The sequence below is a fragment of the Pipistrellus hanaki genome, assembly GCF_964339955.1.
Source record: "Pipistrellus hanaki genome assembly, chromosome: 3".
NCBI classification, from domain to species: domain Eukaryota; kingdom Metazoa; phylum Chordata; class Mammalia; order Chiroptera; family Vespertilionidae; genus Pipistrellus; species Pipistrellus hanaki.
In genome coordinates this window covers 181983621-181996467 of record NC_140505.1, presented here as the reverse complement: position 1 = coordinate 181996467, position 12847 = coordinate 181983621, and the positions used below count along the sequence as shown (strand labels likewise).

The 12847-nt window shown below is 49.1% G+C and overlaps 1 protein-coding gene across 1 annotated transcript; it reads right to left on the bottom strand.

Annotated features, from left to right (window-relative positions):
• Window positions 1-6586: 6586 nt before the first annotated feature.
• Window positions 6587-7449, bottom strand: LOC311618833 (large ribosomal subunit protein mL46-like; the record flags this gene model as incomplete). Its single annotated transcript, XM_084876451.1, is given in 2 exon segments — window positions 6587-7023; window positions 7026-7449. Coding segments are annotated over 2 exon segments (828 nt in total). The 3' UTR covers window positions 6587-6619.
• Between the last annotated feature and the right edge of the window lie 5398 nt (window positions 7450-12847).

The window sequence follows — 12847 nt, the reverse complement described above, 5'->3', positions numbered from 1 at the left end:
GGCCAATGGGTTCAATATGAAGATGAATTCATTTTTTTCTAGAGCAGCTTAATTGTATTTGGCTACTCTGTAAGGTAGTGAAGTGAGCTCCTTGTCACCAAGGGGAATCCAAGCAGCGGTGTCCTAGTTACTGTAGAGCAGAGACATTAGAGATAGAGTTTGGCTCTTACAGTTGTGAATCATGAATCTCTATGCAAAGTTATGTGTTTATGCACGTGGGTATTTTTCTGGGGGTTGAATTCCATCGAAGATTAGAAACCCTTGTCCTAGTGAGCTTGTCATTGCAGAATTGGCCTGAAGGTGATGTAATCATACTGCTCCTGTTGGATACTTAGAAATTAAGACCAAGCGAAGCAAAATAATTGGTCTCAGACCACACTGCCACTTAGTGATTAAATAAGGATGAGAAAGAAACCAGATTATTGGACTTTTTACCATATCATGGTCTCCCTCCCTGTGCACTGGAGTAGAATATTGCATTTTATTTAACTATTACTCTTATAACTGTGAGACGCTTGAGATGTTAAAACGCTTAAGCAAGTTGTTGAATTTATTCCTAAAGTGCTGCCCCCTGGTGGTCAGTGCACTCCCACAGGGGGAGCATCCCTCAGCCAGAAGCTGGGCTCATGGCTGGTGAGCAGAGCAGGGGTGGTGGGAGCCTCTTTTGCCTCAGTGGCAGCGCTAAAGGAGCAATGAGCCAAGCAGTAAGGAGCAGGTGGGCAGTAAGGAGCGAGGGCGCCTGGACTGCAAGAGGGTGCAGGCAGGGCTGAGGGACCTTCCCTCCTCCCCAAACACACACACGAATTTCATGCACCAGGCCTCTAGTAATAAACCAAACTAGCATCCTTTTTCTCAATCACCATCCTCCTCACTAAAAAGAAAGGCAGTGAGTTTCACCAAAAGGTCTGGGGCTGCACTCCTGGGACACGCTGCCTGATGTTAGGTTTCTCTGTGAGGTATTTAAAAGCCTTAACAATGTATTTCCTTCTTGTTCTTAAACAGTGGTCAGAATGTTTTTGGTTGTAAGTGACAGAAACCCAGTTCAAAGCAGTTCTCCAGAAAAGGAGCTGTTTTGGCTGACACTATGGGATTGCCCAGTACCTTTAGGCATGGCTCGATCCCAGGGAGGGACTCGGGTCTCTTGACATTCCCTAGGGTGCTTTCTTCTGGATCGGCTTTCTTCCCAGATCCCCGGGGGGGGGGGGGGGGGGGAAGGGGGCTTTTAAGAGCCTCAGATTTTACTACTAGTAGTGTCCCTGGAGAGAAGGTTTCTTTCCCATTTGTTTTGGCGGGCATCATGGTCTTACTCTTCCTGTTGAATCGGATCATGTATCCAAACAGAAAGCAGTCCCTATAAGCAAAGGGGTGATTGGCCAGATCAAGTCACACATGCTCAGCCCTCAAACTAGGGTCGACTCAAGGAAAATCAGGGAGTATTGTCAGAAGGGTGCATGGGTGCTAGGTAGGCAAAAAGAATATCCGTATCGCTAGCTCGAACCTGAGAGCACCTGAGTCCCATTTGTCCCATCTTTCCTTTGATCCCACCTGAGGACGGAACTGGCATGCTACTGCTCATTTTAACATCCTGTGCACCTGAAGGCAGATAGATCACTCTTCATCCTGCTCTTTCCATTCATTCGCTCCTGGTCTTGTATCGCTGCATGTGCACTCATCCATTCATTTAACAAATATTTGTTGAAAACACAATGTACACGAGGCACTGCCCTAGGCGTTGAGAATAAGAGAGTGAACAAAATGGAGAGTCTCTGTCCCATTGGAGCTTCTAGTCTAGTTGGTTTCGGGGGCAGAAAGTAAATAGATACCCTGTTAGGTGAGGGTCAAAGGTGGAGGAAAATGCCAGGAGGCGGTGGAGGTGGGAAGGGGTGTTCTTTAAAACAGTGACCAGGGGAGGCTTCTCTGGTGAGAAGAGAGCTGTGGGCTAGCTCAGCCGGGAAGGGGTGTGTGTGTGTGTGTGTGTGTGTGTGTGTGGGAGGGGGAGGGGGGTGTCAGGAGGTCATAGCTCCTGGAAGAGATACAAGACCTTCCTCTGAGCCTCAGTGGAAAAATAGCCTCTATGGAATATCCCATCATGCTTTCTTTGTTTCTTTTTTCTTTTTAATATTTTATTGATTTTTTACAGAGAGGAAGGGAGAGGGATAGAGAGTTAGAAACTTCGATGAGAGAGAAACATTGGTCAGCTGCCTCCTGCACACCTCCTACTGGGGATGTGCCCGCAACCAAGGTACATGCCCTTGACTGGAATTGAACCTGGGGCCTTTCAATCTGCAGGCCGACACTCTGTCCACTGAGCCAAACCAGCTAGGGCTCAGCTAATGAAATTTGAGCAGCTTCTTGTTGCCTGTACCATAAAGAGCAAACCCTTTTACAATGGAAAGTCAAGAACTCTCTTAACCTGCCTCAAATTCCTCTCCAGCCTTGATTCTTCACATCCCTGACACGGTGACCTCCTCCCCACCCCCTAAGCATTCAGTGCCCCGTCATGCAAACATGCCACTGGTCACGCATCTCCTTGTGGGCAGAGGCCCCCACATTCCATCCCCCACTTTTACCAACTCCGCACCCAGAAACTTCCTATTTATTCCTCAGGATGTAGCTCACATGCCCCCTCTTGACAACATGCTTCAGCTCCTGACTTCCCATGTTGCATTGCCACAATTCTCCTGCGTACCTCACGTCCCTGTTCCTCAAAGATGGGATCTAAGCTGTCTTGGTCCCCCTGGCCCATGGTGGGTACTCAGTGACCCCATTTGATTAGATGCTGTTAACATAGAAACATTTCAATGATAATGTAAAGAATTTTTGAGAGTTTATTTGAGCCAAACTGTGGACATGGACCGGGAAGCAGGATCTCTCAAGTATTGGGATAATGCCCTGGAGAATGGCAGCTTTTCATCTTGTTTTCTATATTACAACCCAAGGAGGAGACGCAAGGGGGTTACATAAAATCCATTGGTGATAGATTTGGGAGGCAGGAGAAAGTAAAGCGGGAGTGAGGATGGGGGTGGGGGAACGGGATGGGGATGGGGAGGAGGAAGCCTCTGGGTAAAAAATAAAATGATTGACACAAACGTCTTTTATTAAGTGAGTACAGGATAGTTAACAGTCAATCAACAGGATAAACATAACAATGAAGGAATGTGTGGTGCCCATCCTGGCGCCCTGGCTTTCGGTTGTGCCCCGAGGGGTCTGGAAAAAGGGAAGTTACCCTGACATTTCAATGATAATGTAGATGCAAACTGAGGATAGGCTCAATTAAGGTGAAGGGTGACCTTTGTCAGGGAAGATACTGGCCTCAAACAGACCGCCCGCCAGCAACTGCTTTTAGTTCAAGTGTTAATTACTATGGGTCTCTGAGTTTGCAGGACCCGGGTGCAGGCCTTCCCTGAGCTTGTCGGGTTAGCACGTGGCCCCTTTTCCGTCCACAGTGCTGTTGAAGGAAGACTGGGACCGATCATTTTTCTTGGGACTCAGGAGTCAGAGGCGAAAACTGCCTGGGAGGGTGAGAGACGGCATTGGGTTTGGTTTGCTCAGTCCACCTGGCAGCGCCTTTGCGGACCCCACTGCCCAAATTCAGGAGTGGGCACGTGGCCGCAGCCGTGGGCCTCTCATACCTCTGCCCCAGCGTTCCTGGGCCGTTTTAAAACTTCAGGTGGAGGCCAGAGGTCCTTTGTGTCTCTCACCCACGCCAGGCAGCTGTGAACCTGGGGCTGCCCACAGCCGTGCCTCCCGCAGAGGCTCAGGGCCTGGGTCAAGCTGTCCCCACCCTTCCATGCTTCATCTCTGGAGCCAAGACCCCCCTTTCCTCCTGGGTGACCTGGCTGGTTGCTACTCTGCTGTTTGGGGCCCAGAGGGACTCCCTGGTCCCCGGGCCGCAGGAAAGAGGAAAGAGGAAGCCTTGGAGCTGGTCCCTGCCTGCGGGGTGGGGTGAAGGGGAGCATTCTGGTGGGAGAAACCGGGTGAAGGGAGGCTTAGGGCTGGGTCACCTCCCCTGGGGGTCAGTTCCTGGGTGTGGCGGGGGAGCTGGGCCACATGGAGGGGAGAAGGGAGGAGGCTGTACTTAGTGTGGAAGGCCTGGGGCCTGCCTCCACCTTCTGACCTGCTTGTCTCTCTCTTTCTCTCTCTCTCTCTCTCTCTCTCTGCCTATGGTGGTGACTATTTCTTCTCTTTTTCCTTTCTAACCACAGGAAAATACTTATGAATTGTAATGTATTTCAAAATACTAATATCGATGTACCCACTTACCAGATTGAACAAATGTTAACATTATTCTACTTAGCATGGCCTCATCCCTATCCCAGCACCCATAGTTCCTCTTCCTCCTCTCTCTGGTCTCAGAGGAAATGAAATTAGTATATTAGTCCCTCCTGTCCCAGACATATATTCATGGCAGACAGTGTTGCCTACTGGTTAGGGGCATTAACTCAGGAGCCTGACTTCCTAGATCAAAGTTGAACTCTGCTAACTTCCTAGCTGTGTGGCCTTGAGCAAATTACTAGACATCTCTGGCCCCAGCGCCTCTCTCCTCAAAATGGAAAATAAGGTAAGAAAAGCACTTACCCAGCCGTGCCCTGCACCTGGCAGGTGCAATCTGCCATCTCTGAGCAACATGAGGTGCTATGTTGTATTGCACTGTAGCAGCACTGTTATTCAAAGTAAGTGCTGTGACCTCAGAGGGACAGTGACCTCTGAAATCCAGAGAGCAACCCCATTATGGTCTCAGCTCACTGCCTGGGGTTTCCAGACCACGGTGTAGGGAAGGGTGAGCCCCGGGGAGCCACGTGGTCTCCTTGAGTTGAGAGGAAGCTGGGGGTTTGGGAGGTCCAGGTGGCTGGGACTCACAGGCAGAGAGAGCTGGGGACCTCAGTAGAGGGTCCCCATGAGTGTTCAGCTGAGGACAGATCAGTGCATGTGTGCAAGGAAACTAGCTAAGGCCCTGGAAGAATGGCTCAGAGGATTAGAGGGCATAATCTCTGTAGGGCTGAGAAGCGTGCGGGTTCCCATCAGCCACAATGGAAACACCTGGTCACCCAGGGGTATTTGCTAAATCATTCAGTGGTGGGGGACCCTTCACCCTGGGATAAAGGCTGCTCTGGTCCGCCTCCCAGCTTAAACTCAAGCCTTGGAAGGACTGAAACATCTCCAAGTAGCTTAATTGCACCAAAGTGCAAGACTATCTACAGAAATACAACATACCCGGAACCCAAAATGGTGACACTCACAATATCTGGCATTCAATAAAAATGACAACAACAACAACAACGACAACAAAAATTACCAGGTACGGCCTAGCTGGTGTGCTCAGTGGTTAGAGCATCAACCTATGCACCAAAGGGTAGCAGGTTTGATCCCCAGCCCAGGTTGGGGCATGTGTGGGAGGCAACCAATCAATGTGTCTCTCTCACATCGATGTCTTTTGCTCTCCCCTCGACCCCTCCCTCCCTTCCACTCTCTCTAATAAATCAATGGAAAAGATATCCTCCAGTGAGGATTAACAACAACAAAAATGAGCAGGCATACAAAGAATCAAGAATATATGACCCGTAATGAGGAGAAAAATCAACCAATAGAAGCAGAACCAAAAAAGATAGAGATGATAGAATTAGTAGACAGGGCTATTCAAAACAGTGATTACATTCTATATGGCCAGGAAGGTAGAGGAAATATTAAGCCTGCTAAGGAGAGACATGAAAGATAAAAGAAACTCAAGAAGTCACCCAGGCCCTAGCTGGTTTGGCTCAGTGGATAGAGCATTGGCCTGCAAACAGAAGGGTCCCGGGTTCAATTCCAATCAAAGGCATATGCCTGGGTTGCAGGCTCAATTCCCAATAGGGGGCGTGCAGGAGGCAATCAATGATTTCCTCTCATCATTGCTATTTCTATCTCTCCCTCTCCTTTCTTCTCTGAATCAATAAAAAAAAAAATCTACACTAATGAAAGAGAAAGATGCAAATTGACTGTACCTTTGTGATGCCCACCAGCCAATCAGGAGTGAGTATGCAAACCAAACCAACAAAGATGGCAGGTTAATTTGCATACACAGGCACTGAGAGGCCAGGGGCAGGACGCTTGTGTCATTGCCATGGTAATTTATCTTCACAGCAGTATAGTGTTCTATGGTGGAGATGTATTACATTTTATTTATTCATTTTTATCAATATAGGCATTAACATTGTATTCAATTGTGTTGAAGTCCCTGTGCAACTGTGTGAGAATTCCTGTAGAAGTGGAAACACTATATCTTAGGGCACTTCTTTACCTTTACTGGATATTGCCAAGTTGCTTTTCAAAGTGGTTGAAGGGACTTGTGTATTTTTTTGTGCCTTCGGCTTCCTGAGTTCCATTCTGTGTCTGATCTGGGGGGGCTTCCATCTCTCTTCCTCCTCTCCATATGTCCTACCTATGAGATGACTAATTAAGGTTTATCTTTCACCCGTACCTCCCCAAATAACTTTTTTTTTTTTTTCCACAATGATCAACTCATTTCTTTCTCAGAATTGTTTGCTTCTTGAGATTCCCTGCAAAGACGGGGCAGCCACAAAACGTCCGTGAGACCCCAGTTGCAGACTTGTCTGAGCATCGTCCATAGGCAGCGAGTCCATCAGAGGTCCAGCAGGAGCCTCCTCACCTGGGCCAGGTATTTGGGTTGCAAATAGTCCCCCAGCTCCTCCTTGCTGACCCACATGTGCCCGCCCTTCTTCTCAGCCTGGGAAAAGTCTCCTGTTAAGAGTAGTGCTTTGAAGAATACTTTGGCCCCGAGGCTACTTTCTGTCCGCACTGCCTGGGGGAACTTGAACTTGTAGGGGCCACAGGGTGCATTTCCCAGGAACTTGGCTTTCATGTTGTGTTCTGCCAGCGTGGCCAGGGTTCGCTCAGCTGTTGCTTGGAGGGTCTCCTCTGGCTGCCAATCTGCCTGGGGCAGTACCCAAACATCCTGGTCTCCAAACTTCTCTTTGACCAACAGAACAAGGTTCCTGTCTAGCTTCCGGTGCAGTGAGGTCCGGTGTTCTTTTCATCGGCTTCTGTTATGCGAGCTGCAAGTTTGAACTGCAGGAATTTCTGCTTCCACATTTCTTCCAAATCCTGTACCAGCAATATATTCTGCTCGTCTTCATCATCATCGAGGTTGGCTTTCTTCTTTGCCAGGCACTGGGCTTCATCCAAAGCACGAAGCTCGTGGCCTGAATACTGGCTTCTCTCTATCTCGATCTGCTGGAGCAGAGCCGCCATCTCCTCGTGCAAAGGGGTCAGCGCCTTGGAGACCACAGGTGGCCACTGCAGGCACAGTGCACCCCACAGACGCCATGGGGACCCGCTGCTCGAGGGGGCGGCCCCCAGGGTCAGGCCAAGAGTCGCCCGGCCGCCGGCCCACAGCAGGCACCACCAGCCACTCGCCAGTCTCAGCAGCACACTTGCTCCCGGCTCCGCCATCCCTGCCTCCCAAAATAACTTTAATAACCTCTGGATTTTACTCTTTCAAACTCTTCTCAAAGCTGCCATCTCCTGGTAAAGTCTAGAGCAGTGATTCCCAAAGTGGTCTATATCGACCCCCAGGGGTCTATGACAACCTGCAAGGGGTCTACGTCAGCGAAAAAAAAAATTGGGGGTCCATGAAATGAAAATGGGGGTCCACGATAGTGGATCTCAACATACACTGATAGTACCTATTTACTTACATCATATTATCTTATAATATAAAAACATATAAATTATTTATAAAAGTACCTATGAAGTAAAAAATTTATTATATATGTTTATAAAATTGTGTAAGTTGTAGGATAAAAACCCGCACATATTGATATACCAGTATCATCTTGTTACAAGCATACGCGCAGTAAACATTCTTGCCAATTTTTGTCTCAAAGCTTCGCGAACTTGCACCGACTTGTTCAATTCGTCACTCTATAAATATGAATGTGAGAAAAATACGTTCATTCATTTCCTGAATCTTGAATAGGAAAGTGCTGAGAAAATATTTAAAAAAATATAAACTGGTAGTTTATCATACAAATTATAGTGAATCAGTGTTATTTTGTTTGAGAATGCCGGAGAAAAGTAGGTACATTATTTTTTATTAAATTTTAACACTAAACTTCACTACAGTTAGAAATTTACAAAAAAATCAATATCAGGTAAGTAGGGGGTCTACCCAAAACCAAAAAACATGGCAAGGGGTCTACGGCACAAACAAGTTTGGGAACCTCTAGTCTAGAGTAAGAGGAATCCATATGGTGGACACACTTGGTACTGTTCGATGCTCCCCAGCAACCTGAAGAGCATGCTCACGGACACCAAGTTCTTTGCTGGGTAGCTTTTGAGATTCACGTTATATTGTCTTCTTGGTACCTGGTTGGTCTCTTCCTACTGACTCTCAGATGAGGAGAGTGACTTTCAGAAAGGGTAAGTGTTATATCCACGGTCACACAGTGAAGTGACAGCACTGCACACTTTTGGTATTCTTACCAAAGATGCATAACCCAAATCTAATTATGAGAAGACATCGGACAAATCCGAAACGAAGGCCACTCTACAATATGACTCTTAAAAAATGTCACTGCCAGTAGGTGTCTGGGAAATCTCTGTAGCTCCCTCTCAAGTTTGTTGCCAGCTTAAAATGACTCTTCAAAAAATTATATATATATATATTGATTTCAAAGAGGAAGGGAGAGAGAGAGAAACATCAACGATGAGAGAGAATTTTTGATCGGCTGCCTCCTGCACGCCCCACACTGGGGACTGAGCCTACAACCTGGGCATGTGCTCTGGCCGGGAATTGAACTGTGACCTCCTGGTTCATGAGTTGATGCTCAATCACTGAGCCACGCTGGCCGGGCCTAAAATGACTCTTTAAAAAGTCTTTATTTTTAATTTTTATTAAAATATATTTTTATTGATTTCAGAGAGGAAGGGAGAGGGAGAGAGAGATAGAAACAACAACGACGAGAGAAAATCATTGATCGGCTGCTTCCTGCATGCCCCTCACTGGGGACCCACCTGCAACTCAGGCATGTGCCCTGACCGGGAATCGAACCTGGGACCTTTCAGTCCACAGGCCAATGCTCTATCCACTGAGCCAAACCGGTCAGGGATAAAAAATCTTAAAAAATGTCACCACATGTGCATGGACATTGTGAGTGCCATGTGTACACACACACAGACACACACACACACACACATACACACACACACACACACTGGGGGACTGTTGGCAGATTAACGAAGACCAAAAAGACATAACAGCTGGATGGACGGTCCCGGATTTTCTTTTGTCTATATGACATCATTGGGACAATTGGTGAAATCTAAGGTCCATGTAGTAGGCAGTCGTATTGCATTTCGTATAACTGTCTGATTCTGGTCATAGGTCTGCAGTTGTGTAAGAGAATGACCTTGTTTTGAGGAAATACGTATTGAAGATTTGGGAGCAAAGAGCATCGTGTCTGCAGCGTACCCCCAAAGACCCAGAAGGCACCGCGCACTCACTCACCTCTGGAGAGAGAAGGGCAAGCACAGGAGGGATTCTGCATGGGTCAGGGGTTTGGGTGAAGGGCGCATGAGAAGCCTGTGCTATTCTTGGGAACTTTCTCTCAATTGGAACTTGACGCCAAAATATAGTCAGAGGAAAAAAGAAAACAAAACAGCTCCCTTAGCTTCGTTCATCTGGCATCTGTGTAGCAACCCCCTTCAGTCATTCGTTTGCTCGCCCTGACGGTTTAGAAAGCCTGGATGGCCCACGAGGCAAGGAGATGCGGGGACTCTGGAGGCGACTACACTCCCTCCTCACTCTGGGGGGCTGCAGAGAGGGGCGTGGGGTGCATCACACACACCCTCTCTACCCCACACAGTGGAACTGGGGCTTCGAGTGCCGGGAAAGGTGATTTCTCCAGAAGAGCTGATTCAGACATGGAAAAATAAGTCACTGTTGCCAAAACCGGTTTGGCTCAGTGGATAGAGTGTCGGCCTGTGGACTGAAAGGTCCCAGGTTCGATTCCGGTCAAGGGCATGTACCTTGGTTGCGGGCACATCCCCAGTAGGAGGTGTGCAAGAGGCGGCTGGTTGATGTTTCTCTGTCATCAATGTTTCTAGCTCTCTATCCCTCTCCCTTCCTCTCTGTAGAAAATCAATAAAATATATTAAAAAAAGGAAAAGAAAAGAAAAATAAGTCACTGACAATACCTTCTCCTGGAAAAATAACTTACATATCAAAACACCCTTTGTCTAAAGCTCTTCTATGTGTCACCTTATGAACTCATTCGAACCACTCTCTGAAGTGACACTGACTAAGGTACATCTTACTTGCAGAAAAGGAAATTGAAGCTCAGACGGTAGTTCCTTGCTTCAAATCGAACTGTGACTAACTGTACATGAAGATGCTCATCTCTGACCCTCTCACCATGATGATGCACTCTGGGGTCGGGAGAGTGGGGTGCAGGCTGAGGAGAAATTCCTGGAAGCTGACGGCCCAATGGACCTGCCAGGCTTCAGGATGTGCGTGCAGGTGGGTGTGTCCGGGAGGTTCTGGGCCCTTTGAGGCTTTCCTCCCAGTGTCCACTAGAGGGTGCTGCTGGCCCAGTTTAGAAGTACTTTCCCGTCTTCCATGTGGTCAGAGGAGGAATTGCTATAAAAGCCAAAAGAGTTTAAGCTTCAAGGTCTCTTTCTTCTCTAAGGCTTCTTCCAGCCAGATATTTACTCCAGCTCCTCTCCCTGTCTGTTCTTCTACTCTGCCACCTTTCATCTGATTTCTTCCCCTCCTCCCCCCATTTTTTATTAAGGTATTATATGTGTACATATCTTACCATTGCCGCTTCCCCCCCCCCCCACTCCCGTACATGCCCCCACTTCCCAGAGTTCTTTGCCCATTGTGATTTCTTCTTATTTCTCTATTCCCGTCGCCCCCTTTGGCCCAGACCTTAATGTGGCCAGAGCTTCCTTGGGAGGTCTTGAATCCTGGTGGAGTCAGGTTCTGAGGACCCAAGGATAGCCTGAGTGAATACAGTGGGCAGGGGGAGTTGGGGAGGGGGGGTAGGCCAGCTTACATCAGTTCTCCCTCCAGGAGATTGTGTTGCCTCCTGCGCATGCCCTGACAGGACCAGGGATCAAGCCTGCATCTAAAGTACATGCTGTTGACCGGAATTGAAGCCAGGACCCTTCAGTCTGAGGGCTGACGCTCTATCCACGGAGCCAAACCGGCCAGAGCTTTCTTTCATTGCTCTGCCAGTCTTTTTGCAGACTGATTCCTGAGGTGGCCCTGTCAGTTCTGGGGTTCTGCAGGGCTGCACCCCCCTTTTGTGCCCCTTGCTCTGCACACTCTCCCTAGGTAGCCTCACCAACTCTCCTGGTCTATCACAGATCACCTGATGGGTCGCAAATCTCTGTAGCACAGGGACCTCTGAGCTGCAGACCATTATAACGACTGGTTGCTATGACAAGCACTAACCATTAGGGGGCAAACGCTCAATGCAGGAGCTGTCCCCTGGTGGTCAGTGTGCTTCCCCAGGGGGAGTGCTGCTCAGCCAGAAGCTGGCTCATGGCTGGCCAGCTCAGCAGCTGTGGAGGGAGCCTCTCCCGCCTCTGTGGAAGCTCTAAGCTGTTAGGCAGACATCCCCCAAGGCCTCCCAGGCTGCCAGAGGGATGTCTGACTGCCAGCTTAGGCCTGGTTCCTTGGGGAGTGGGCCTACACTGGCAGATGGATATCCCTCGAGGGCTCCCAGGCTGCCAGAGGGTACAGGCTGGGCTGAGGGACCTCTCTACCCGTCCCCTCACCCAGTGCATGAATTTTCGTGCACCGGGCCTCTAGTTTCATTAAGTGAAATCCTATAGAAGGTGGTTTTGTGCCTGGCTCCTTCCCCTAAGCATACTATTTTTGAGAATTCACCCATGTTTTGTCATGCATCAGTAATTCTTTCCCTTTTAATTACCTTTTGTATATTACCGAATAGTATTCTGTTGTGTGGCTGTACAGTAATTAATTTATTCCCCTACCAGTCCACAAAGAAGGCATCCAAAATGATCCACAGCCCAGACAGCCCTACCTGGGTGTGAATGTAGACTCTGCTCCGTGTCGCCGGTGTGCTCCTGAGCAGACAGACCTGCCTCTAAGGCTCAGGTGTCTCAGCTCCCGCGTCTCAGCTCCCGCGTCTCAGCTGCACACTAGGCAGCGCCACCTTCCTTCTGCGGTTGCTGAGAGGATGGAGTGAGCTCACCCAGGAGGAGCGCTGGCGCTGGCTCTCAGCGGCTGGTACTCAGTGTCTGGCACTTAGCAGCTGGTACTCAGTGGCTGGTACTTAGCAGCTGGCTCTTAGTGGCTGGTACTCAATGGTTGGTACTTAGCAGCTGGCTCTTAGTGGCTGGTACTCAGTGGTTGGTACTTAGAAGCTGGTACTCAGTGGCTGGCACTCAGAGGCTGGTACTCAGTGGCTGGCTCTTAGTGGCTGGTACTCAGTGGCTAGTACTCAGTGGCTGGCTCTCAGGGGCTGGTGCCTGTGGATGCATTGGACCTTTTCAACCAGGTGGGGGCGCAATGGGTGCTACCTTGTCCCTCCACTGCAGGGCAGCAGGTCCTGAGGTCTCTGGTTCTTTGCAGCTCAGAACCTCAATTCGTGTTTCCCCTTGGTGCTTGCCTCCCTCTCTCCAGCTGAGGCTCAACTGTGTCCCCAGGGGCCTGCACTGGCACGGGGATGGGGAACACTGAGAGCAAAGGGGCCCCTGGTCCCTCAGAGGGCTCTGTGGGGAAGTCCCCACTGTCCTGCCCTCTGACACGGGCCACAGCTCCCGAGAGGCTCTCTGACCACCACTCTGAGCAAGCCCCACAGTCTTTGGCCAAGATCTG